Source organism: Maniola hyperantus, chromosome 2 (genome assembly GCF_902806685.2).
Source record: "Maniola hyperantus chromosome 2, iAphHyp1.2, whole genome shotgun sequence".
Classification (NCBI taxonomy): Eukaryota; Metazoa; Arthropoda; class Insecta; order Lepidoptera; family Nymphalidae; genus Maniola; species Maniola hyperantus.
Window position 1 is genome coordinate 11,777,033 of NC_048537.1, and position 27,758 is coordinate 11,804,790.

Consider the following 27,758-nt stretch of genomic DNA (forward strand, 5'->3'; position numbering starts at 1 on the left):
GAGCACTTTCGGCACAGCGCGGTGGCAAGCAACAACACGATCGTTAAAATATGTTAGTACCTAGGTGCCTACCTAAGTATTGAAATAACTTTCATTTTAACAACATAGCCGATAGACACAATAATATTCAATATTTATGAAGATAAAAATAATTAGTACATCAATGTTTAAAACTTAGAGAGTTTGTAGGTACCTACTGCCTACTACAAAAAGGAGTTGAATTTATCAGGCAGATGAATATATTTAATAAGGTCCTCAATTTTGAGGATAATGTTATCAACAACTCATCATCATCAACCAATAGACGTCCACTGCTGGACATAGGTCTCTTGTAGGGACTTCCACACGCCACGGTCTTGCGCCGCCGCCATCCAGCGGCTCCCTGCGACTCGTCTGATGTCATCCGTCCACCTAGTGGGGGGTCTTCCAACGCTGCGTCTTCCGGTGCGAGGGCGCCATTCCAGCACCTTGGGACCCCAACGTCTATCGGTTGTACGAACTATGTGCCATGCCCATTGCCACTTCAGCTTCGCAACCCGTTGAGGTATGTCGGTTACTCTAGTTCTTCTACGGATCTTCTCATTTCTGATTTGATCACGGAGAGAAACTCCAAGCATAGCTCAAGAATGGCGGAGTGGTGACCTAGCACTGGAAAGCGCAGCGTTAGAAGACATCCCACTAGGTTAAATCCTACAAGAGACCTATCTCCCGCAGTGGAAGTTTATCAGTTGATACTGGATAATGATAGTAATTGAACAAAATTAATTAAAGATAACAATTACTTTAAAGATTAATAACGTCGTATTAGTCACTTTTTGGATCGACATTTTCTGTTATCTAAAGTCTAGTCAAATAGGTACATTTTGTCAAAAATGTTTTGTGCTATATTTTTAAAAACAGATCGGTATCTCTATCGTTTCTTTGGGAAAAATTCTGTCTTGTTCACAATAGACCTATATCTACTGAATTTATATTTGCTAAATTTTATAATTTTTCTAATGTGATGTGATGCAAATGCATAATTTTGGAACAAACCATTCACATTATTATCTAAACTACTGGTAGAGGAATATTTAGCTTAAATTAGCGTCACGCGATGACGTTTCCATCGTACGACTTTTTTACTCACATCGGTACTAAGTAATTTGTTTGTTTAGCTTGTGTCATTCATCAACTTTAACTGTAGGTAGGTACCTATAACTCGTTTGGTATGGAAAACACCGGTCTTTTAGGTGTATTTCTAGCAAGCAATAATCATGACCGTGTAACTCGGGTTGTTAGTAGGTATACAGAGTGTTTTAAGTTAGTTGAACTCTTCAGCGACCCTTTTACTGGCTGTAATTAATCTTTATTGGAGGAAGTAGAATTTTACACAGTTCTTTCTGTTAATTTCTTATTCTGTTTAAAACAGGCTTGTTCGTCCAAAAATTTTACATCTTTTAGAACGCATTTTAAGTAAGAATTTTATAGTGTAACAGAAAACATTCTAAGTATTTCGTAAATTTCGTTAAACTCAGATTTATTATAACGACGACTACTAACGTACACAGGAAAATGATAAATTAGTATTCGGCTCATTCAGTTAATCATATTCACCTAGTAATTAACGAGTACATAAAAACAAAATGACCTCATTCATGGATCAGAGAACCATTGAATGGACAAGAAGTGATTCATATGCAGAAAAAAAATTATTCCTCATCGAAAGCGTTTTTAGACAAATCAAATTTCACACCGACAAGGTCGTTTTGCCGTTCGCTAGACGTGCGATATATTTTTCTAACAATTTCAACCAGATTCATTCTCGTTTTGAATGGAATGTGCCTACTAGATTTCGATGTTGGTTTTTAAATCAATCTAAAACTAGGAGTGTCTGTGTGTCATGAGGTTTCGCAAGGCAACCTTGTGTGAAGGCGCAAGCATGTTACGCACTGTATTGTGGTGACGCAACGCAATCGGCGGGCGACGCGACGATAGACCAATACAAGCGAGCCGTGCGTCAGCGCCTCAGAGCACCACGACAGACTTACCTACCGTGGTAATCGTGATGTTAGTAAGTCAGAAAAGGCAGTTTAGAGAAAACTGCGCTTAAAGTTTTGTTCTAATATTTTGTGTTTGTGGAAAACTATACCCGCTTTTCATGTTGCATAGAGGTATAAAACCCAGATAGGAAAAAAAACAATCATTTTTTTAAATTCGATAAATCTGACTTGCCGATTACCACGGCAGAGACTATAGCAACTAGCAAGCCAGGCACACGTCTTCATAGAAAATGTATTATGACTCCGATCTTCATTTGGCGTATTATGGTGTGCAATACCTACCCTTCTGCCATCCTTTAACTAAAAAGCCTAATAATTATAGTTTAAGAGTTATCGGTAAAACTAATTAAGTAGGTATGGGATTTTAGGAAATCTGATGTTTCAAAACAATTTCACTACATAGGACCATACTGAAAACATTGCTCAACATACATTAACTTTTTCCTTCTACAAAGTTTACATTTTGTAGAAGGAAAAACTGCTTGTAAGAGGAAACTTAATATAAAACTCATAACACACATACAGTACGCGGCCGAAAGTAATAATATACATCGGCCTTTAGCATGACATTTCGGCTTTGTAGAGCGTTGTCTCTGTTACTTATACCTATATGACGTTTTGTCAGTCCCAACGACAGCGACGGTGCTCTACAAATCTGCTATCTCCTAATGGTCGATGTACATTACTTTCGGCCGCGTACTGTAGTTATCTATTGCATCATGACTTATTTAGGTGAAATCGTAGACAAGCGCAATCCTGTCATCAATAAAAATAATGTCATCTTACTTTAGGCAATTGACATCAATTGTTTTATATCAGACGATAGAACTAGAGTCTAGACTTTAAACGATACTGTGGAGCTTATACCTACACAAAAACTATGATGAGTTCAACCCAAAGATACCTATCTAACAGCTATGTCTAGATTAAGTTTAGGTTGGTTCAGCCAAAAAAATTATAAACGTAGAGTGACAAATTACTTAGACATACATAACACATTGGTACAGGTACAACTATGTACCTACTTAATAACAGTTAATAGCAAATTTTGTAAAAAAATTGGCGGTCATGATTCATGTCATTCACACAGATTCAAACAATCAGACAATAGTAGCAGACAAGTTAATACGATTGTGTAATACCAACGTGAAAATTAAAAAGCCAGTTGAGATCTTGAGAAAAGTAGAAGGCACATAATTATTATATTAAGTATACCTATTGAAAGATATAAAATATACTAGACACCTAATTATCAAAACCTATTATACAAAGTGCAAACCGACATTTTGAACAAAATTTTATGTTAGGATAAGAAATGTAAATGAGACTGTATAAACTACGTAGTAGATACACATACCCACTTAGGATTTTTTCGTAGAAGCATATATTTTAAATAAGTATATCTGAATAAGAAGGAAAGTAATGGACAGGTGTACTCAAATAACTCGAGAATTTTCTAATTTATACTGAGTACCTACCATCATTACTTAATTAAGTAGCTACACACTTTATTTAGTAGGTACCTACCCATGTTATCTTAGTTTTGGTCACGGATAAACTTTATATTTTAATTTTGAACAAACAAAAATAAAGTGCATTAAAATTCTCAGCAAAATTTTGCACAAAAAATTAAACTCTTTTACCTCGAGATGTTTTGATAAGACTTGAAGACGAAACTGACGGACATGAATTATTATGGCGTACCAGCCACGCGGAACAATAAAAATTGCAAGTTGTAGCAGACAGATTAAGGTCCAGCGCACACGCGATACTTTTAATAGCGGCGATCAGCTATTTTGCGGCTGCGATTATACTTGATTATTATCTGTATCCTCGATCGACTATCGAGGCATCACAATCGCTCAATGAGATCTTTAGAGCGTTCCTTTGACTTTAAGCGACCGTGGGCAGTTTTAACTCTAGGTTCAAAGAAAAGTCAAAGAAAGCTCCATAGATTTTATCAGCTTTAGCGTTGGAGTTTGCTATCAAAATGAAACTAAATTGCTGCGAATGGCTTTAGAATTTGTGCGGAGTTAAACGTACCCACAGTCGATGCATCTACAGCGCTTAAATGTGCAGATTTAATAGTTCAACCGCAGCTTCTAGCTTTAGAAAACTACAAAAGAATAAGATTTCCGTTGTCAAAAATATCGTGTGTGCTTTGACTGCTTTGGCTTGTGTTCATTACTATGTACAACTTTTATAAATAGGTACCTATTCGTAACGCTTGACTGAGAGAGGATGACAGCGACGTTAAATTCCTTAATTTTTACATAAACTGTCATCCTACCACAACCCGCGTCCTACCCCACGACTCACGAGCCATCTATCTCAGGGAATCGGTATACATACCTATACAGTCTACGATTATACAAGGCAAGTTGATTCGACTTGCAATTCCGCGGTCTGGCATATCTAAACAGCTGTGCAGTAGCTCCACGTAACTAAAGTACACGTCACCCTGATGACGCTAACATCGTACGATGTGTTTTGACTGTCATCATACCGCCCAACGTTGTTTTGATCGCGTGATTCGTCAGTTTCCACCGAATTTTCCAAGGATGTCCAAGTGTCCACATGATTATCTGATTAGTTAAACGTTAACAAGATGTTATTTTAGGGTTCTGTATTGTTAACTTTAAAAGGGGAAGAATTTTCCTTGATATTAAGTTTTTTTTATTCGTTGAAAGTTTTTTTTTTGCCAAACAAATTACAAGAAAAATTTGTACAGTATAATATGTGGTAGGATAAAGATGTCCTGCTACACACACACGGTTTTATTTTGCTGACCTTGTTTGGTTGAGGTGGAGATAGTATATTAGAAGTAGGAAATGTATATAATTTCTGGGTACTGAACTCCACTTAAGAATGTCTGAAAGTGCAAAACAAATCAATATATAGGTATTATAGGTCTATCTATGATAAAAAAAAATGCTAGTTGCCTGTTGCCAATGAGTTCTGCATAGTAGCTTGTATCAATCAGGTATGGCAAATTCCCAGAACATCGAAGAGAAAACATTGCTTAGAGATAGGTTCATATTACCTGTAGTAGGTACAGATTGCTCTGAATAATTAACTAGAATACCAAACCTGATCGTACCTACCATCTTAAATATTTTAAAAGTTGTTACCAAGTCACATAATTTTGGATATCGAGAACTTTCTGAATAAGGTAAAATGTTTGTACTTAAATATATTTTCGACTGCTCTTAATCAGCCTATCTTATGTTTTTAATTAGCAAATTGTATATTTTAAAATTATAAGGAATCCCTCTTACGTATTAATTTCCTCGCACGTTGTCGATAATAATTTCTTATCTTTGACAATAAGTAGGTGGGTACGAGTACGTACCTACACGAACGTAGTAAACGTTATCTCAATACCTAATAATTGTAAATTAATTACACATACTTAATAGATTAGCGGGACATTTCTCATTTATTGAACCGACCGCAATTAGTAAACATTGTTATTTTATTTCTACCTTCATTATTAAGTATATGTTCGTTTTGCATGAATTTCATTTTTGGTATTGTCCGTAATATCATGTGGTTGTCTGGAATATAATTGTTTGGACGCCTCCCGTGGATTTCTCTGAAGAATGTTCGCGATGTCCAATACTAAGTTATACCAAGAATCAATGGTACCTAATAAATCATTATACATATCACTTTACCAGCATCACAAATCGAAGAGTACTGAAACAATAAAACGAATTGATACTTAAATTACTTTACAGCTTACAGTATTCGACCAATAAGGTTCAATTCAGTAAAAAAGGTGACGTGACGTCACAACATCACGCCACCTTTTGTTAGTCAATCATCGTGCGATCCGGCTCCGCACTCGCACAGCCGGTGGGCTCGACCTCGACTGATAAAATTAGATAGTTTGTCTGTGATGTTTTAAACATTGTTGCCAGGTAAACATATTGTTTAAGTTTTCTGTTAGGTAGGCTTTAGTAAGATTATTTAACGACATTATATTTTCATGCGTGTTTATTATTTGTTAACTGTTAATGAATAGCCCTCAGAAAGATTAGTTTTGTTATTCAATGTTTCCAAAACTTTACATCATGACATAAACGTTATTCTCGAATGATCAAATTTAGTGAAAATTCTATAGCGAAAGCCTGATCGCACGGAGTTAAAACACATAACTGACTGGTTGGTTGGGGGGAGGGCGGGGAACGTCACTTGAATGGCGCGCGGTCGGCGCAGCGTGGAGTTTTTGGCTTGTCATTTCACTCCGACTCCGTCGAGTGGCCGGCCGTACAGTACCCGTAGTAGACGATTTTAGCGCCGGCATTCAGTGATCCAAACTAATTAGTGCTGTTACAGTAAATAAGTTAAAAACAAACCAAAGTTTCGTATAAGCCACTAAGCGAGGACATTTCATAAGGTTGTTTTGTAATAAAATCTACAGATACACTAATTCCTGAAGTGGAGGTGCATAAACCTGCTAATGGTTCAGAGAAATCTGTAGTAATTGAGGAAAAGCCTAAGCCCAGTGAGTATTTTAAGAGCCTATTCCAGTTTTCACAAAATTCCTGTCCTAACTACCCTACATTTTTGGGTGAACGGGTCAAATTTGTGGCATCCGAGGTTAATCGATTGCAAAATGATAATTATTACTGTAGAAACGCGCGAACATTGCTCGTAATTAATCAATTATTTCTTTAGAAACAATCGCGTTTTAACCTTTTGCCTCAAACTTGAACCCTGGCATGCTTAACTAAATGGGTTTAATCATGTTTCATTATATCTGATAAGATATTTTTACGCATAACTATATAATCAGGTGATCAGTGAATTAGGCAACAGTAACATTCATCGCTCTGTACTAACCTAACCGTTCATTGAGAATGTTTCGATCTGTGTGTCTTCAATATGGGCTTCATTGACTGATTCACAGGGCATGCCAAACTCCTAGTTTACCAAGTGATCAACAATAAGTATTAAAAGGGATTAATAAAGGAGAAGTGAAACACATATGCAGAAGTTACAAAGAGAAGGGTTAAGCCTTCTCTTCAAGTTTGGACGAGCACTCGCCACAAGTGAGGACAGCACAGAAGAGCCTGAGGAGGTGACCGATCCCGCAGTAGATCCCAAAGCAGAGCCAATGAAGGCTTACTGGGAGAGTGATAAAGAAGACTACAAAAAGAAGAATCAACCTTTCATAGACCTGTTTCTTAAAGACGTCGCCTTGGAGAGGATTCCAGACACGACCGAGAAAGCCATTAAAGAATCTCATTATAGTTACGACACATTAAGCCGTGTTTATTTGCCTGAAGTTCTCAAAAACTTTAATGCTAAGGGTAAAGTATTGTGGTCATTATTAACTTTAATTTCATACGAATGGGTAGATTAAAAATGGGAAGACACACAGAACGCTTTCTAATAGCAACATTCACATAATTATTTGTGCTAATAAATTTGAATGTTTTAGTAAAAAAATAAATTGTTGCTAATATTATTGCTTTTAAGTATTGCGAAAAAGTTATTGGCACTGAATTTAAAAGAGAATACAATGCTGAAATCATTTTACATTTAAACTACTTTTGCCTGAATTCATAATAGTAACTATTAACATAACATAACATTAGCATATCAATTATCAACAAAAGCACAATTCTAACTAAGCATGGGATAACAATCGGATGTCAACTATTCTCTCATTTATCTATGAATGTCATGTCATGGTTTTGATCCTATTGTAGCACATTAACGAAAAAACTCTTCCTGTCCTATCTTTGAGTGTGGTGTTAAAAATCTCATAATAATCCTAACTTTCAATTAGGTCTAGCTAGATAGTTTAGTTAAGTAACAGACAGAGTTGGCACGTCCCGTTGACACTGTCTCTAAATAGAATTTAGTCGTTACTATTCCCATCAATATCCTCATCGCGATTTCATATTACCGATTTGTTGTTTTTAACTCGTAATTATAAACCACATCAGTGTAATAATAAGTCAAAATAGGTAATATTGCTTATTTGTACGTAATATCTGTATAAATTAACACGTATAAAGAATGCTATCCTTCTCACAATGCTCTTTAATGAATAGGGTAGCACGGTTTTGACCTGCCAATTTAAGACTATCGTCTAGTGACAAAACGCGACGCGAGTAGGTATTTTCAAAAATGCTATCTGGTTCACGCCGCTTCGCTGCCTTCTCCTCATTAAAGATAGAGAGTTGCAAGTCCAGTAGGAATTTGCCTAAATTTTACTCTTGAAATATTGTTTCGGGTGATAACGTTTTTACCCCTAAACGTTTACAAAATTAGTAAATTTTGGTCTCATTAGATTCAGTAAACCTTAATCTAGGCTCGTACGTTTTATTTATTAAGTATTTTAGTTAAGATAACTTAAAAAAAAATTAAAATACTCAAGAAAGTTTTTAGGCCAAAAATATGGATATTTAGACGCTAGTAACTTTTAACATGAGCAATTATTTCTTTAAAATTAAAACGTACGAGCATAGTTCTTTATTATATCTACATCCCTAAAAATTATGAAAATTGGACTACATTTACGGGGAGATAAACTTATCGCTTTTTGTATGAAAATTTACAACTAGACAATCGTCTTAATTTACGAATTAACATCATTAGCGCCGATTCGAGTGCCTCCTACCAAAACCATTAGTGTCTATTTTTTCTACTTCAGTAAAAAAACGAACGAAGAAGAAAGAAACGAATGCATTTAGATTTTTTAGTGTTAGGAGACTATTGCGTAGTGAACTACCTATCTATTATCTATGAATGATAAAGGGCTCGAATCGAAAGTATCTCTATATGAATCACTTTTCTATGAGTCATATCGTTCAGTTTAAAATACTAATATGTAAATAAACACTTCCAATGTATTGCTTTTCGTCTTAACCAGCCTCTCGCCACTACGCTTGCCATGGTGACGGTTTTTTCATCTTGTGATTTTTTTTTGTGTGAATTTTCTTTGATTTATGAAATAATTATTGGTTGAGTTCAAATGTTAAAATTCAATGTTAAAAATAGCACCTTCAGTTCTAAGGTGACATAAAAGCAAAACTTTGAACAGAATCATTTTAAAGTATGTCCTTAGATATGGTTCCTAAACAATTGTTTTATGTCACTTTTATACGTACGTGATTTATTCAACACCATGCACTTGCAGAGCCGTGACATGGTCATGTTGTCAATCACTGTGTCGCGACTCGCGCCCGTGCTTTAGGTCCGGTAACTACCAAAGTAGAGATGGGCGAAGATGTGTTTAACATATCAATTAAATTTATTGATAGATGCCGTGATAATTTTTTCATGTTACCTATCTGTAATTTGTCTGTCTGTGGTCTGTTAAACACATCTTTGCCCTTTTCCGCTTTGGTCGATACCGGGTTTTATGTTAAAATACGCAGTTTACGTAATTGTATTACTAATAGAAGATTATTTCATTACAGATGTCCCAGAAACAACAAACAAGGCAGGGTCGGGGATCTCAAGCAGTGGACGCGACGCAAGTGTGGTCGCGGGCATAGTCGTTGCAGTAATCTCAGGAATAATAATACTCGGAGCTTTGGTAAGTTACTCTTCATTGCCGAGGATCCCCTTTCCATTTATCACATAAAGGTAGGACTTTTCTTGGGATAGTAATGTGGTGGGTTCCCAGACATTTCCGCTTGGAAAGTTTACTAAATACTGCTCCACTTTTCTTTTTCTCTTCGTCGTCGGTTATGGCTGATGATTGTGACTTCTGCCATTAATCTAGATAGTAGAGATTTTTTGGTATCGTAGTGGTTTTTAGTATCAGTTACCACATTAAAATACCCGCACCATTTCTGTGACGTTGGTTTTTTGGCCGATTCAGACTTCAATGCTTTACTAAGAGTTTGTAAAACTTTCAAATATACTGGCTAAAGCTATTATATCTCTGTGCTACATATCTCATGAACAATCCAATCGTTTTCTTTTAATCAAGCAAACTTTTCCGAAGACATAATTTGTTACTGTCCCTATTTTGTTCTCTTCTATGGTTTCTGTCTGTCCTTTGAAGTGTTTCGTTATTCTGCTGATTAACGATGATATTATTAGGTATCTAGGGTGAACCGCAAATAAATATACTAACTAATTATACGTTTATATATTGAAAATATTACAATTTAATAAGTTAGAGCTAGTCTTATCTAATTACTGTAGGTACAAATCACGCCCCGTGTACGTACGTTAGTTTTATTTTTTACCTAAAATAACCTCCTTCCGTCTGTGATTTCGATATATACCGTCAGTCGTTACCGTTTTTCTTTCATTGAATGATTTTTAATCTTATATTGTGTAGTTTGTAAATAGAACAAAATCACAGCGCAGCGGTCTACGTGTATGGATAACCTTTATTTTTATTAAGTTTTTTCTAGGTGAGATCGTAGTCAAGGGCTAACTTCAAAATAATTAAAAAAAGAAAACATTTTTTTAAATATACGTAAAAGGAAGGTTTAAATAAATATGACCTACATATTATTATTCATATAGGTATCTCTATATGTACATTATTTAAAACTTGTTTTTTACTTATTTAGAGTTTCTAAGACATGTATTGTTCATGACCTTTTAAGTTAGTGACTTAAGATCATTAGTTACATAAAAAATTCAATGAAGATCAAAACCAAAACCCCCCATCATACAAAAAATATAACGAAATAATGGTCCTTATTTTCATACCAACTGGACGGGTCAGTTTTCTTCGCTTGGGCGGTATTTCTAAAAGACTACGTTGCTGCCGTAGTCAGGAAAATACGAGTGTTTTCATCATCATCACGGCCTTACAAGCTATGGCTCTTTGTAGGTCCGCGTCCACTGCAATCGTTTAGTAGGTATTTAGCCTTAAAAGTCTTGCTTTTGCATTTCGGTCAACTCTGTTTATCAAACGAAGATTTGTTCTTCGATAGATCTCTGTTCATGAGGATGTGACGTCATCCATACACGTTGGTTGATTTTTTTGGTGGTCGTTCGTCATCCATACGTTGCAGGTACCAGGCCCACTGACGTCTTAAAATTCTTTGTCATTTTTATTTGGAGTCTCAAGGTACGTTTCATTGCTGACATGTTGAAAAGTTTAAAAAATATTCACGTCACGCGTCCGAAAGCAGTGTATGCATTCACTATTAATGTTGTCCTTGCGATCGTGTTTTGTACTGACCCAGCGACGCGACGGTTACTTTTGTCTCCAGTACCTATATAATTTCAGTACTCAGTACTGACCAATCACCATTTACTTATAAGGCGGTCAATGTGTAATTCATGTGTAGGTTTTAACGGTCTACAAATTGTAAGGAATTTATTTCGTTGCAATTCCGCTCTTTAGTATTTTTTCTGAATTGAATACAGTAAGTAACTAGGTGTAAAATAGTTCTTTGATAGAATAATTGTTTACCGCATTTACCGAAAAACTAAAACCGTGGTAAATTGAAAATAATATGGTAAATCGTCTACAATAATATACAAATTATTATAACAACAGGTAGAACGACTTTTGGCCGGAAAACTTGAACCGACGTTTTGCCTAACCTCGTTACGTTACCTATTCAAAACAGGCAAATTCCTCAAATTACAAATTGCTTTGAATGCCTTTTTGTTAACATAACAAAATAAAAATGCTCAGTCACAATTTGTTTACCGCGAAAAAATGGTAGGTAAATATTAATATGTTTTATATAGACATGTCTCGGGAGTTATCTATTTTGTTTTTATATTTTTTTGATGGATATAAATAATTAATTATTATCTTCAACATCACTCAACACTTTAATTTCCGTCATATATCCATCAAACTGATAGCTAATGTTTAAGAATTGAGAAAATAATCACTCCCTCAATAGATAACGATTTTTGCCACTTATTTTTTGCGTTATCCTCCTTACTTGCCTTATACTTTATTTTAGTTATATTTATTTTTGACTAATAAATCCCAATTCATCAAAACGCACTAGGCATTATAAATGGACAGACAGTCTCCATGAGTGTTGCCATGCCACAGTGTAGTTGTGAAAGTAGTGGAGAAACAATGTAACTATAACATCAGTCGATTGCATTATTGGCGGATTGCGTATGCAACGTTGACACGAGCGTATAACATCTTGTTACACGCTCGGGTTGGCCGAACCTAGGGCGTTTAACTTCCCTCTGCATGCGCCCCAGATGGCAGTCGGTCCCGGACAAAATTATCATACCTGATGATAAATCTTAGTAGACGAAATATATATTTTCAACCTGAGCAACATATCCTCAACTGGTTCTGGAACTCTTTATTTGTGTACCCCACAAAAAGAAAAAATATGACGGAAATTACAGACATAAGTAGAAGGCTACAAAAGGCGGCCTTATTGATTAATAGCCATCTCTGCCAGGCATGAGGCAACCTTAACAAAACATGCTCGGAAGGAAAATAGTCTGAGTAATAATTAATAAATAACTTTTATTTTTTCACAGATCGCGGTTGTCATGTATCGACATTACGTGCATCGTAATGTCACTTCTATGAACTTCGACAACCCCGTGTACCGCAAAACTACAGAAAACCAGTTCGCGCTTGAACAGAATGGCTACGCACCTGGCAGCAAATTATATCCAAGTACAGTGGGAGAAGAGGTGAGAGCTTTAACCGCAATGGAATGCACACTTAACATACAAAACAGCCTCAGATAAGTCGTCGAAAAAGAAACTACCCTCCGAAATCGAGGCAATTATTTATATTAAGTAAAAATTGTAATTGACGGGTTCTTTTCTGTTTTCAATTTTTATCTACTCTCTAAAAATTATTTTCAATATACTTAAAAATTATCAACTAATTTTACGTACAATGAAACTATACAACCCCCATCTATGTAGGAGTATAATAATATCTACTTATGGCCAAAAATATAATGTAAATAGTAAAACAAATATTATTTAAATAGGTAATTACTAATTAGTAAATATTAAGGTCTGCCTAAGACATTTTAAATTCGATGTATTTAGTCTGATTATATATTTATTAGAATCATAAATTATATTTTAAGGAATTTATAGAAGATATTTTCGTTAGAGTTTAAGATCGTGGCGATAAATAATTGTGCCAACATTTTTACCGCATCAGTATTAAAGAATAGTTGCCAAAATTGGTATTTGATGGTAGATGTAACATTGTAAATAGTACCATTCTAGTATTTGTCCTTTGCATAGATCTAGGCCATATTTTTATAATTTACTGCTGAGATATTTGTTTTTCATGCGTTATCATACGAGGGCTTCTAATTTCGGTAAGTTCTATGTGATAGTATAGGATGCTGTTTTATTTATTTGCCCAAATTTGTGACGCATCCTAAATTGGCCTTAATAAAAAAATCGTTAAGGAAATATATGTGTCAATCTAATATTTATTATTTTTTCTTTACAGAGTCAAGAGCCGCTCAATACACCTGGTACAAATGACTTTGTATAGTGCGAGAGCGGGAAGTAAATATATTATTATGTCTTTAAATGTGAAAAGAAAAAGAAGGACATGTGATACTCTAAAAAATAGTGTAAACCAGTGAATGGGGACGCAGCTAACTTTATGTAGTGAACGTTTATTGTTAGTTTAGTGCAGTGAAAATCGTGGAGCATTGGAACAAAGTTCTTTTTGCTATCAAGCTATCGTTTACGTGGAACTCAAAATTAATTATAAGTACCTATTATATATGGGTTATAACTTATGGAGTCTATCTGACGAAAGCTGATAGTGAGTTTTAGGGTTGTCAAAATGTCATTTGTTTTTTTATAGCCTCGCCGGGTTTTTATACTACATTCATTTTAATAATACATTTTTAACTCAATAATATTGCAGGTTTTATATTTACTAGGCATGGTCTGTCAATATGACTGTTTAAAATGTGGAATCTAATTATTGTAATTTAGCCATTTCTCACTATCAGTTTTCATTAAACAGACTATAACACTACATTGTCATCAATGTTTTAATCTGAGATCCTGCTTTTGTATTATCTACATGTATGTATCACATTATGTACTAGAATAGAGGCTCGTGTCGGCTAACTTTTGTAGAAGGAACTGTGAATAGTTGAAGTGACGCTATAGCCAATAGGATTACATTAATCTGTGATGGACATATCACATACTCTTGAATTTGTACCAACTGCTAAGAAATTTGTTTTCTATGCCTGTCACTCTAATTTTTCGCCTATAAATTTCTCTTTTAATATCTCGTGTAATCGTATTGGTTATACCTAAGCAATTATGCCTGGTGCATTGCAATTACATATTGATATAGTTCTTGCATTTCACGAAGGCGAGTGGATTCATGATTGTGTTTAAGTCGTATCGGTATACGTAAGGTACAGTAAATGTGTGCGTTTGCAAGCGCTAGCTCGCGACTGATTGGTCCGAATTTCACGCACACGTACGTAATGTCCGTGTATACGATGTAACCACAAGTAAAGTTCACTCGCCTTCGTGAATTGCAAGAACCGTACCTAGTGTTTATAAATTTTTATATTCCATTTTTAGTTAAGGGTTTTAACGCTTTTGTGAGAAAATTTACAAATCTTATATTAAATCGAAGAAACTCATATCTGAAAGTAAACACTACTTGGATTAGCATAAAAGAGCACAAACTCTTATGTAGAAAAAAATACCGAAGATGAAAGTTACTAATTTAATCATTTAAATCTGTTTTTTTATCTAGATAATAATATTAATTTATTGGAATTATAAATGTTTAAATGAAAATGTCTAATGTAAGTTACATTAGCTGATGTTAGGCTATTTATTACATCGCTGTATTTTATGTGCCAATTTGTAGTGAATTCAATTAATTAATCGCCAAAATATGAATGTTCTAAACTATACTCATTTTTATCTCAATGTATTTATATTCAAATTGGATAGTTTAATTTATACTGTTGTACATTAAACGGTTTCGATATTAATTATTTATATATTTTATATAAAGGTTGAGTTGTATGTATATTTATTGATCACAACTTAGGCCTGTATTCGGACAATGAAATTTCAAGCAAAATCCTGCCAAACCCTCTAAATCTATATTAGTTTGTAATACACCTATTTGTAATGTAATACAATTACATAACTTGATGCACATTTCATATGATACGCCTAGCTCAATAAGTGTGGTCACTAAAATATTATGTAAATATCGTCAATAAAATATTATGTAAAATGTGTTAACTTACGTATTTCATTGCACAACCTTGGTTAGCGAGCGTAAAGTAGAAGGGTGAACGCATTCTCTTCTCTAATATCATTATTAGTATGAGATTTTAAATCTCGCTAACGTTGAAAGATTTCGAGCGTCGAAGCTCAAAGTAAATTAGACCTAAAGACCCTTGATTTAAAGTCTTGCATTCAGTGCCACCGATTTTCATTTCGAAAGGATTTCGCGTGGAGCGCTAGTTGGTAGATGTATGGACGAACTTGAGCTTTAAAACATGTCATAGCCTATTTTTTAAAGTGATTCAATGCTCGAATTCTATCCACGTTGTTAAGATGTAAAATTTCATACAAACCCTACAGTTAAGGTACCTAACCATTGAAGCAGAGCAAAGCGGAGATGTGTTCAGCAGACCAATCAGATTTTGCAAAAATATCTTAATAATCTGATTAGTCTACTGAGTACATCTACGATCCACTCCGCTTCAGTGGACACTGGGCATGCATCTATACAGTCTCTCCGTCAGATTCACAAGTTTAGCTATTCAGTCCTCGAATACCTATCTGTCAAAAGTCTCCAAACCTAAACCAGAAAATTAGTTAGCCATAGCTAACGAATTTTCTGACAATCGCAGAAGGGCTAACATTACAATTACAGTACGCGGCCGAAAGTGATGTACATCAGCCTTTATAATGACTTTTTGGCTTTGTAGAGCGTTGTCTCTGTCACTCATACCTATATGACATTTTGTCGGTCTCAACGACAGGGACAACGCTCCAAAAATCTGCTATCTCCTTCCAAAGGTCAATGTACATTACTTTCGGCCGCGTACTGTACCTACAACTAAAATGAATTACTTTCATAAGTAATATATAAATTAAATCTTCAAATTATGTTATCTTTAAAAGAAGAGTGAATAGGCATCTTCAAGGCCAGCGCGCTCCATCTTAGGCTGCATCATCACTTGCCACCACGCAAGAATGGCACACTGGCAAAATATGGATTTAATTTTGTCAGCGTGCCATTCTTATTCTGAGAGGAGACGATGATAAACTATAATAACTAGGGAGTAGGGACCACTTAAAATGCCTGTTATTAAGTAAGCTAATGCGCACGTTCAAGTCATGGGGTAAAACTTTTGTATTTACAATTACTTACAACGCGTACGTCCGCACGCAACGGCACACGCACTTACGTGCTAACTTTATTTAGGTTCTATGACCTGCACGCCACTGCCAAGGACCGTCGTGAACAAAAAAAACATTGAACTTAAAAATAATTTATTTTCCTAGAAATGGTAAGCTTAAATTACGCCTTATTGTAATGCAAACAGCTTATCAAAAGTATCCGATTTAGATAGCAACTTAGTAGCTATGTTAGATTTGTCTAAATAATATCTTCTCTTTGAAAGATATTAATAGTTTATTTTAATACCTAATCATAATCAATAATTTAGTTTCGAAATATGGAGTTACATATTTAAATATAGACAGCAAAATCTAACTGAAACATTAAAATTCTGAATGATTAATTATTATTCTTACTAGGTCTTTTACTATTAATAATTATGCATGCTCGATCAAAAGTGAATAACTTTTGCGTCATCTATAGTAAAGACCATGTTCACAGAAGTACTTAGTACATTTTGTTTGCTTCAAACATAATTGGTAGGTAACCGAGTGAAAAACTGTTGACTTAAAATTACTTATGCAAAACTATAATTCTTAACAATCACTGAAATAATCAAAACATCCATTTTTTGGTCAGTCACAGCACAAAATGATAAAACTAAACCTAAGACCAAACACTCCAAACCTACATTCAACTTATATACTGGTGTAACCAGAACGCTGGCAAAAACGAAGACAGGTGATAGTACTGATGATGAGTGATATGATACTACAAAAAAAATTGGCATGCAGATATCTACGACTAGATATCTGCACGAGATAGATTACGACGTAGACATCCGCTAAGAAAGGATTTTTGAAAGTTAAACCTCTAAAGGGGTAAAATAGGGGTTCTAAATTTGTCTAGTCCACGCGGACTAAGTCGCGAGCATAAGCTTTTCCCATACAAATGATAGACCATACAGAGAGAGCGCTATACTAACTTCATTCTGCGGATAGGGTATGGTATGGGGTAGGGTAAGTGTAATTATTTATCGAACTAAAATACAAATAGATTTAAATACCATTACTGTTTATATGACTTTTATCTACTTCACTCACACATTTCTTCTTTTTCTGTTGAGCGTTTGGGTTTTCCGTCTGTTTGTTAGGTCCGTTTGAGGCCTTATGTCGATTTGGCGGAAAGTTTTTCAACATTTCACATTGCTTGGTTATATGTTGCTTGAATACTGCAAAAGTGTTAGCGGCAATGTGCTGACGCGTGTGGTAGAACATCTGGTCAAAGTGGTGAAGATTATGTCTGAAAGTATAAAGGATTCTATTAATTATTTATAGTCCGAATGCTGGGCTACATATTGCATTGCTATTTTTGACAATAATAAATTCTCGATCAGCAATATGGGCTTATAAAATCAATACATTTCGCCAAGTTCTCTCAGTTCCTATTATCTTGTAAAATAGCTACACAGTTATGGACCCGGCCTTGGCGTACCGGCTGGTTTTCAGAAAATGACTGGGAATAAATATTCTAACTCGAATCAACCCTTCACTAGGGTTTCCCAGTATAGGCCAAGTGGTCTATGTGTAGGTAAGTTGAAAAATTGAACAATAAAGTGGGTGGAGAATCAGTACGTGTTTTGTGGAGAATCACAACGTGGAACACCGAAGACCTAGAAAGTAACACAGGCAGTAGCCTATTAGTTTTATCCCAAGAAATCAAAGTTCCCACGGGATTTTTAAAAACCTAAATCTTCGCGGACAATTGTCGCGGGCATCATCTAAGAAATAAATAACTAAATAAAACTTACATGGCCAACAAAACAGACGCCAGCATTTCCCGTGTATTTAACAAGTGTCGAATATACGCTCGAGTATGTTTTCTACAAGCTAAACACTCGCACCCCTCTAAAATTGGTGTGAAGTCTTCTTTATACCTGAAATCGTAAATATAAATTCTTTACTAAGATATATTGTGCTGTGGTTAACGAATAATAAACTTAAACAAAGTTGCCGGGCCGGTATGCTACACGAGATATTTTTGAGTGTGCCCAAGTATTTTTGACCAGTTTCTCCTTCACCTTTCTACTATAGTACGGGTACCACAAGGTCCGTACGTAATCGAAATTAGGACACTTATAGGAACTGGAGAGGAAGAAGTTGCTTCCTCGTTTCTAATTCGAACTGATAAGAATACACTTCAGAAACACAGACACCTGAAATTTTGCAAAGGTGCCCTTCATAAAGTAGTAAGTACAAGGAATGAGACCAGATTTTTCGAAATTCCCACGGAAGCGGAGCAGCATACGGTCACTATTTAACAATATCGTCGATTACTTAAAAACTAAACTTAAAAAACCAGTCAAGTGCAAATAACGTATGACTCGCACAGAAGAGTTCCGTACCATCGTACAAGATATACCTAACACTTTTATGTAGAACACTGCAAGTTAATGACAAACAGCGACATCTATAATATGTGATTTTTTTCTTTACTTGTGCTATAAGACCTACCTACCTGCCAAATTTGATGAGTCTAGGTCAACACGAAGTACCTCAAAGGTTTTCTTGACAGACATGACAGACAGACTTGACAACAAAGTGATCCTATAAGGGTTCCTTTTTTATATAAATATTTATATAGGAATAGCTGATGCCCGCGACTTCGTCCGCGTGGATTTAGGTTTTTAAAAAATCCCGTGGGAACTCTTTGGTTACTCTCCAGGTCTTTATCTATACCCATGCAAAAAATCACGTCAATCCGTTGCGACGTGATTGAAGGACAAACCAACAAACAAACACACTTTCGCATTTATAATAAGGGTACTGATAATATTGTAAATTACCTTTCATCAACCATATCCAGCAGGTACATAGTGTCAACATCTTTGGTAACATTGAAGTTCAACTTCAACGCAACACCAGCATTGGTAAGCTTCACTGGATAGGATCCGTCAAACACATCCCATCCGTGTTCTACCGCTGACATTATTATACTAGGGTTCCAATGCCCTTCGAATATATGAACTAATTCTTTGGGGCACACTTTCTGAAATGACAATGTTAAATTTTGTATTGTAGATAACTAGTCCATAGAAGATACATAGACTTTACAAGAATGGGAACTAGAAACGTATTTCTTCAAGCATATTTTTTGTGCACGATCTCTGCATTATTGCATAGAATAGAATAGAAATATTTTTTATATAAAAAAACTTTTAGAAGTAGATACTTTTCAATCGTTAATCGCATCTACTACTACTGACTTGGAATGCCTTAGTTGTTTGTTCTGGTTCGGATGCATATAAGGTTAATTTTCTTTTAGTTCTTTTTCAACCTTATCTAGCATAAGCACATTAACTATGCCTCACCTTCCTTAACTAGAATCATGTTTATCCTTATGTCTATAATGAAATAAACAATATAAAGGTAACTTACTCCAACTTTTTCTAAAATTTCATTTAATTTCTCAATATCAACATCCATAGACTCTTCTGTCCCATCTAGAATCCCTTGAAGTGCAATTCCAGTTAAATCATCAACATGTTTCAAAATATTCTGTATACTATCATCACATCTCTTTGGATTTCCGGTTCCTACTACAACACCTGAAAGTAAACAAATATCATACTATTAGTACCTATAGTTGCACGACGCAGCGCGGCAAATATAGTTTAAATATAAATTTGTATGGAGCAAAGCGCACTTGAGCGACGCGGCGCGGCAAATATGTGGCTGCGCAAATGCGTTTGGATCATAAGACGTACTATAGTAGTGGGCAGCTGAATGCAAAGTAACACACAACATGCTAATAGGCAGTATTTGGCTGTACCTTTTTGTTTACCAGGCTATAATCTATCTCCATTCCAAGTTTTATCCAAATCGGTTCAGCCGTTTTTGCGTGATTGAGTAACAAACATCCAAACATCCACACTTTCACATTTATAATATTAGTAGGATAAAGAAATTTGAATTGAATTGAATTGAAAGTAAATTGCTTCTACACTATATTAACATCATAATCAAAGTATTACTTTTATGAAGTATTTATTAAACATACAAACCTACAAGAGAACTGCTCTGTAGCTCCTTTGAAGCCTTATAGCGATTTATACATGTTTTGAGCATGCTATAGCTCCTATCTACTGCCTTGGATATCCGCTTGCTCCCTTCATTGAGAGAAGTGCGGCCATCTGCAATCGCCAAACATATGTCTGGTTTGAATATTTCCATTACATCCATATATCTGGAAAGTTTTAATTTAAGTAATAAGTTCAACTTTAAATATAACAGCTGTTTCAATTTCTTAAGCTGTAATAATCATATTATTATCAGCTGCAATTGCGGTAGAATGACAGCTATAATATCACTTCTGACTGGTTGAATTGGCTACAACGCATTGTTGCAACAATAATCGGTTCAGCCAATCACAACAATTGAGATTGATGCAGGTTTTACGAAATCGCCCTACAGGTATAAATAGGTTAGTTTTCTTCCATCTTAGACTGCACTGTCACTTACCAACAGGTGAGACAGTCATCATTATATCAACCCATCACCGGCCCACCCTTTTTGAGTTGAGATGTTGATGATGTGTGACATTTTTTATACAAAGTTAAAGACGCTTCAGCATAGAATTATTATGTAACCTATTACTTTATAGCTCCAATATCATAATACTAGATGAAGTCCACGACTTCGTCCGCGTGGCTTCCGGTTTTTTTTAAAATCCTGTGGGAGCTCTTTGATTTTCCGGGATAAAAAGTTGCCTATATCAATTTTCGGGATGCAAGCTACCTCTGTACCAAATTTCGTACAAATCGGCTAAGCAGATGGGCCTTTAAGAATCCCGTGGGAACTCTTTGATTTTCCAGGATATAAAGTAGTCCTTCCCCGGGATGTAAGCTAACTGTGTACCAAATTTCATTAAAATCGGTTAAATTGTTGGGCCATGAAAGCAGCCAGACAGTCAGACTGACACACTTTCGGATTTATAATATTAGTATGGATTAATGATATAGTGATATTTCAAGTATACAAAGTACAAACTAAGTTACCTATCAGCCGATACCATTTTCTTTCCATTCTTTGTCCACAAGGGTGCTCTATCTAGCTCAAAGTGTCCAGATGGTGTTACTTCAGACAAACTATGCAAAGTTGTACATGTCACATGTCCTGACAAGCCAGCAAACTTTGCCACTCCATCATTTTGCGCTTTCACACCAGTCTCTAAGTGTATTGAATTTGAAAGAGGAAGCCATAGTAGTTTTGTTTTGGAAAATACTTGAGATAAAACTTCTGCTGTTAAATGGACTACACTGCCACCCTGGAAATAAAAAAGGAACTGACAAGAATTGATGAATACAACACATAATTTATCTGTTAGCACGAGCAGGATTTTTGTCACCTGTATTTATTTTTAGGCTCAATTTTTACTAAATATGTTTGCATACTTTATATTTTTTCGAAAAACCGTTTTTGATATAGATATTTTCATATGATTGCTTGCGACCTACAGTGAATGTGTGAAAAGCTAATTTTGGTAGGTATGTTAAAAGCTTATTTAAATGTTTTTTGAAAATTTGATATTAGCGAAAAGATCGGGAAGATAGGTACTTACTGTCTTTTCCCCAGACGTGAGTGATTACAGGAAAGATTAGATAAAATAATTACACTGTTACCTACAAACTTTTTTTTTTACTTAAATTACCTATTACATTATACTCAGTTTCTATTTGGTTGTTTCATTCAGAGTGTTATTGAATGTTGCTGTTAAGTATTTCAATTTTACCTGAGTAAACAAAGCTGCTGTAGGTGTTTCGATTTCCGCGCCCGGTGATCTCAGAAAACCTGTGAGGTTACCGATACGCTCACTACCACTACCCGTTTGCTTGATTAAAAAGCGCATTATTAACGTTTCTTTGAGATTCACTTAGTAAGAGAACTGTGTACTTGTAATTTAAATGTTTAGGTAGGTACTCTTTCAATCTATAAAAATCGAAACTTTCGAGCTGAAAATCAAAATTCTAAAAACATGCAAAAAAACCACAGATCACCGACCACGTAAAAAACAAAAACACGCTCTCTGTCTCTCTGTCATGTCAAGTGTCAATTGTCATTTTGCGATATTAGCTGTCAAATGTCAGTGTCAACCGAGGTGTTGAGCACCATTATTACAGTTAGGTAAAGTAAAGACGGGTAACATTGGTGTATTAATAACGGGCGATTTTTAATAAAAATCCCGCTATTCAAAAAACACACAAGGATGTCATTTAAAAAGTTTTGTCCATAGGTTTTGTCATAGAGATAGTTCATCCAAGGGTTTTGTCCATATAATATGCCAAAGACAATATAAAATATGCCAATGGCCATAATAAAACAAGGCCATAACGCATCATGGGCATCTGTTACAAATCACAATATTGTATGGGCTCTTCATGGACCTAGATAGGTCCATGGGGCTCTTTAATAAGTGATTTTCATAGAGATAGTACCTACTCACCTAAGGTGCTCTTTAGTAACCTTAGTAAGTTGGTACTTATTAAGGTTACCAACCAACCAACTTACTAAGGTACAATTTGCGACGTGGATAGTTTTCGCCCAAAGCGCAAAAAAGCTTTTTCGAGCACTTTTAGCTGTTGAGTTTATTAGCATTCTCTATTTACGTTGCGTTATGCGTTGTATAGAATATTCTATCGTCCTTTAAGAATTAATTAAGTAGGTACCAACTGCAATAGCGACTTACCTACCCTCATTTAAAGTAAAAGGGTTGTTCACCCTCCTTGAAAGTATTGTACTAGAGAATATTAGCCGACATAATAAAGCCGATATTAATTAAGTTTATTTATTTAATACCCCGGTAACTTGAGCTTGTCATGATTGTACTGTACTGTAGGTACTTTAAAATACCTATTACTTACTTAAAAAGACGTATTTCAACTGTGCAGTAGGTAGAGTTGTTTTTAATAAAGTTTGTTTGGTTTTGTATTATGTATTCTGTGATATTGTGTGCCGTTATTGTTCTCTGGATTCTCATTGTATTTTATTAATATACCTATCAGAGTCGGTAGGTAGGTATGTAGGTAAATAATGAAAGTGGACACCGGACAGGGGTAGGAAGTTTTCAGTGCCTAGGGTCAAAAATTAACGATTCAAAAGGGTACATATTCCTTCTTTCCTTCTGTTTACATTTTTATCATACATAAATTTTATGTACAGTGTGTTTTTAGGGTTCCGTACCTCAAAAGCAAAAAAGGAACCTTCATAGGATCATTTCGTTGTCTGTCTGTCGTGTCTGTCAAGAAACCTACAGGGTACCTACTTCCCGTTGACCTAGAATCATGAAATTGGACAGGTAGGTAGGTCTTTACTTAGCACACGTAAGGGGAGAATCTGAAAACGCTGGATTTGTAAGTATGTCACATCACTAAAAAAAATTAAAATGTGTTCATGAACAATAATTATTATTTTCAACTTTCAAAGTAAGACCTACTTAGTGGGTTATCACAAGAAAGGGCTTACAGGTACATTCTAAAACAGATTTTTATATATTTTTATGCATCATAGTTTTTGATCTATTGTGTAGGTACAGTTTGTATACAAAATGTCAAAAAAATATTACTGTAGTACGGTACCCTCGGTGCGCAAGTCTGACTCGCACTTGGCCGGGTTCTTTAACAAAACCGTAAAAGATAAAGGAAAATTCTGTCTTCTAGGAACCTTTATTTAGGTATTTTTTTGTGAAAAGAATTTTGGAATAGCTGATCAATTTTTTGGCCGCAGTACCTAGGTACCTACCTAACAACTTAGTTTTTTTATTGGAGTCTATAATTCTACTTGGAGTTTTCACATAAAGGAAAGTTTTGCGTACCTAAGTAGGTAATAACATTAACTGATAGGTATCGTAATAAAAACGTTCTTTCACTGAAAAAGTTCTAAAAAACCATTAAATTTAACGACAGAAACTTTTATGAGAAAACAGAAATAGGGGAATGAGAAAAATATTCTTAATCAAGAAATGCTAATGTCGCTAAAATTTCTTTTGAAATGGAAATATGAAACTTGACTCATTTATGTATTACTTAGTAATTAATATCACAATAAATAATTACTTACATTACTGATTACTGAACGGAAATGAAAAAATGATAGGTACATCCTCGAAAAATATCATGCAAGTTTACTTATTTATTATTTAAAAAAAACCTGGGGTTGGCTCTCTTGCAAAACAATAGTGTATACCTACTTACAAAGACGGAACAAAGGCGATATGCCATGTATTTTCATAAAGTCCGCCTTTTTACGCACGACAATTAATTAGCGTGAGTCAGCATAGGATTTCATATAGCGTAGACAAATATTTAGTAAGCTACAAGGGTTGTGAGACCGTATTATAACTTTTTCCCATTGAGCAGGCGTGGTCATGCGCCCCGCGCGTTGGTGCATTAATGCCTTTTAGAACTTAATGCAAGCTTGCATGCAGACCACTCGTGTCCGTAACGAGCCTTGGCAAAGATTATACTCTTACAATAATAAAATTATAGTTCTTACTTAGTGAAAATTTTCACGGCGAATTCTTTTGATAGGTAATTTTCGTTTTATTGCATTAAAAGCTTTTCATTTTAAAAAACAAGATTCCAACGAATTGAGAACCTGCTCCTTTTTTGCATTCGGTTAAAATAGAGCTTTTGTTTAAAGTTTAACGTCTACTCAGATCGCATTATCTAAGTACTTAACTAATGCTACCTAGGATATATAAGATTTAAAAAGGAAGCAGAGCGGCTTGACCCTTTTATTTTGTTATTTTTTTGAATTTATAAAATAAGTAAGTACCTACTAACCTATTCGTACAGTCGTACCTAACCGCCTTGTAAGTAAATTAATTGCTTTCTTATTTCTAAGCTATTCGTCGCTATAATTCCGTAATAGAGCTGTTGGTGTAAAAATAGGCCGCATTTCTTCATCCAATAAAGGTAAAGGTAGGTATTAAATCCCTACCGTTGAACTTTTCTTGTAAGTACCTAGCTATTTACTTCTACCGAGTGCCTGTCCTGTCCCTCAATGCTCCTAGCATAACTTTAGGTAGGTACCTACTGCTTGAAGTGGAAAAATAGGTCAGTAAGTAGATAGATTAAACTAGAAAAATAATAAGCTGCGTAGGTCTGAATAATATACTTAAAATTAAATAATGTTCCTACTAATACAAAACTTCGACGTTTTTTGGGCTTCTATTCTACCATTTAATTTCGCATCAACAACAGAACTATTGGTCTACATTCTAAAAGCTCAAAACAAAACCGTGTATAAATCTTTTGTACGTAATTAGTAAGTACTTAACCCTCTCTAAACATTTTAGTCGCTAGGGCAGTGTTACAAAAGTTTTCATCTGCCCGGTTATACAGCTAAATCCCTAGACAGCGTAATCCAAGTAACGGGATGGTTTGACAATGGGCCCAAATTATACAGATGGGAATTAATCAGCGGGGTTTGCAACGACTGGTTCACTGAGTTAAGTCATAGACTAAAGGCTGTACCTACTACTGTATCCAGGGCAAGGATTTACATTTCAAACTGAATACAAGTGGGGTTAATATTGTACCTCGTGTTTTGATTGTAAATTCCTCTTAACTAAAGCCTTTTGAAGGGTTGAAGTCCAACGTGAATAATCTAAACATATAAAAGGAAAGGGTGACTGACTGACTGACTGACTGAACTATCAACCACACAGCTCAAACTATTGGACTGATCGGGTTGAAATTTGGTATGCAGATAGCTGTTATGACGTAGGCATCCGCTAAGAAAGGTTTTTGAAAATTCAAACCCTAAAGGGGTGAAATTTGTGTAGTCCACGCGGACGAAGCTAGTTAACTATACGTATTATTATGTAGGCTGTGTTATATTGAAGTATTTTTTTTGTTATAATAATATTATATGACAATTTTTGATCACTGATGTAAATTACATTAGTCAATTTTGAGATTGCAATAATATTTCTAATTACCTGAAACAATGTACCTACCTACCTACCTAATAAAAGTTTCAGAACTCGTGTTCCAACAAACAATTGGTTTCGTGAAATGAGAGTAATTAACGGAATCTACGTGAAAGTGCACTGGAAATAAATCTATTTAGCACTGAAGGGCCTCTAATTTTTCTGCAAGAGTTACCGGAGTTCATCGTGCAATTCAAACTTTTGACTTGTATGCAACTCACAACTGTAAGTAAATTAATTAACAACAATAGCTTTAGGTTTACCAAATTTTGTTATTGTTTTTATCTAATAATCCTAACTTCTTCGTCGTCGTCGTCTCAACTCTCAATCTATGGACGTATGAACAGCACAATGGCACGGTAAATGTTATCTATACAGTATTGTAACTCGGCCGTATCTTTGAAATAAATACCTACAGCAGCGCGGTACGTAAACATGCGATAGGGCTGCCCGCCTCCGGCATTTTAATTACATTTGCTTACTTTGTGTTTAAATATGTACCTACTTGTCATTTGCCTACTTTGTGTTTAAATATGTACTTGAACTTATTTTTAGTGAAAAAAATCGCGCGCTTATTAAAAAACAAAACACCGTCCGTTCGTCACTGCGCCACAGTCGCGACATGTAAAAAGTACTCTGTGGTCGCGACTGGCTGCACCGCGAGCGCACCGCGTGATCGATCTATAATACTGCATAGATAACTACTGCATTACCGTGACAATGGACTTTAAAAATAGTCAAGTCTCTTGTAGGGATTTTTTATATTATTCAGATACAATTTAGCCCTTGACTGCAATCTCACTTGGTGGTAAGTAAATTTTTACACATCGTTTTTTGCTGCTCATACCCACCTGCTATCTGGGATTTGTTTGATAGCATTTGTCCACATTATACTTATCTGTATAAGATCGCTGATCCAGCATCTTAGCTCCGCCGAGTTCATCATCGAGTCCTCCGAGTCTAGCGCCTCTTCATTTCATCATGCACGTAGATACGCGGGATAAATTATCACTTATGTAAGTTAATAAGTAATACCTACTTTAATATTCTATAGCAACCTGTCAAGGCGTGAAAAAATACGTTATTTAGATAAAATCTCTTTGTAGGTAGCTACCATTTAATGAAATAAAACGAAATAAATGTTCGCGCTGAAACTTCTTCTGCACTTACATAATCAGTGCTCCTAGTAACATATTATTAAACTTTTTCCGAGATGCCACGGAAGAGGAAACAAAGAGAAACCTACTTTTTGTGTGTCTGAAAAAGTACCGTAATTTATTTCCCCTTGGTGCAATATTTACCGCTGTCCATTACTACAGTTCGCGACCGAATATAAGTCACGGCCGTCCATATTTTTTTCTACGACCGCAACGCGCAAGGACTCCATATTATTAAAACTTTTTCTCTGCATTATAGCT

The 27,758-nt window shown here is 35.3% G+C and overlaps 3 protein-coding genes across 15 annotated transcripts in view; 2 read left to right on the forward strand and 1 right to left on the reverse strand.

The window, feature by feature from the left end:
• LpR1 (Lipophorin receptor 1) overlaps nt 1-15,239 on the forward strand; it is a 232,665-nt gene extending 217,426 nt beyond the window's left edge. For 8 of the 13 annotated variants that reach the window (XM_034979393.2, XM_034979387.2, XM_034979420.2 and 5 more), the window contains 4 exons: nt 6,469-6,552; nt 9,482-9,600; nt 12,504-12,662; nt 13,450-15,239. In XM_034979393.2, the coding sequence (XP_034835284.1) occupies nt 6,469-6,552; nt 9,482-9,600; nt 12,504-12,662; nt 13,450-13,494 (407 nt within the window). In that variant the 3' untranslated portion in view covers nt 13,495-15,239. Of the gene's footprint in view, nt 1-6,468; nt 6,553-6,957; nt 7,155-9,481; nt 9,601-12,503; nt 13,313-13,449 lie in introns of those variants that run through there. The other 5 variants (XM_034979412.2, XM_034979404.2, XM_069506599.1 and 2 more) reach the window with 3 other exon arrangements.
• LOC138404005 (uncharacterized) overlaps nt 1-27,758 on the forward strand; it is a 209,098-nt gene that overhangs the window by 27,931 nt on the left and 153,409 nt on the right. The window lies entirely within an intron of this gene.
• On the reverse strand, nt 17,175-22,401 carry LOC117991859 (queuine tRNA-ribosyltransferase accessory subunit 2). Its single transcript, XM_034979494.2, has 7 exons — nt 22,141-22,401; nt 21,407-21,675; nt 20,414-20,595; nt 19,788-19,957; nt 19,196-19,398; nt 18,161-18,286; nt 17,175-17,652 (listed from the first exon to the last, which is right to left on the reverse strand). Exons 1-7 carry the CDS (start codon nt 22,255-22,257, stop codon nt 17,409-17,411), a joined length of 1,311 nt encoding a protein of 436 aa, XP_034835385.1. The 5' UTR covers nt 22,258-22,401; the 3' UTR covers nt 17,175-17,408.

Coding starts and splice junctions, on each gene's coding strand:
- LOC117991859 (XM_034979494.2), bottom strand. CDS start 22,257: ATGCGCTTTTTAATCAAGCAAACGGGTAGTGGTAGTGAGCGTATCGGT. Junction 20,596..21,406: donor AAAATGGTATCGGCTGATAG/GTAACTTAGTTT, acceptor AAAACTTTCCAG/ATATATGGATGTAATGGAAA. Junction 17,653..18,160: donor GCGTCTGTTTTGTTGGCCAT/GTAAGTTTTATT, acceptor TTATACTTTCAG/ACATAATCTTCACCACTTTG.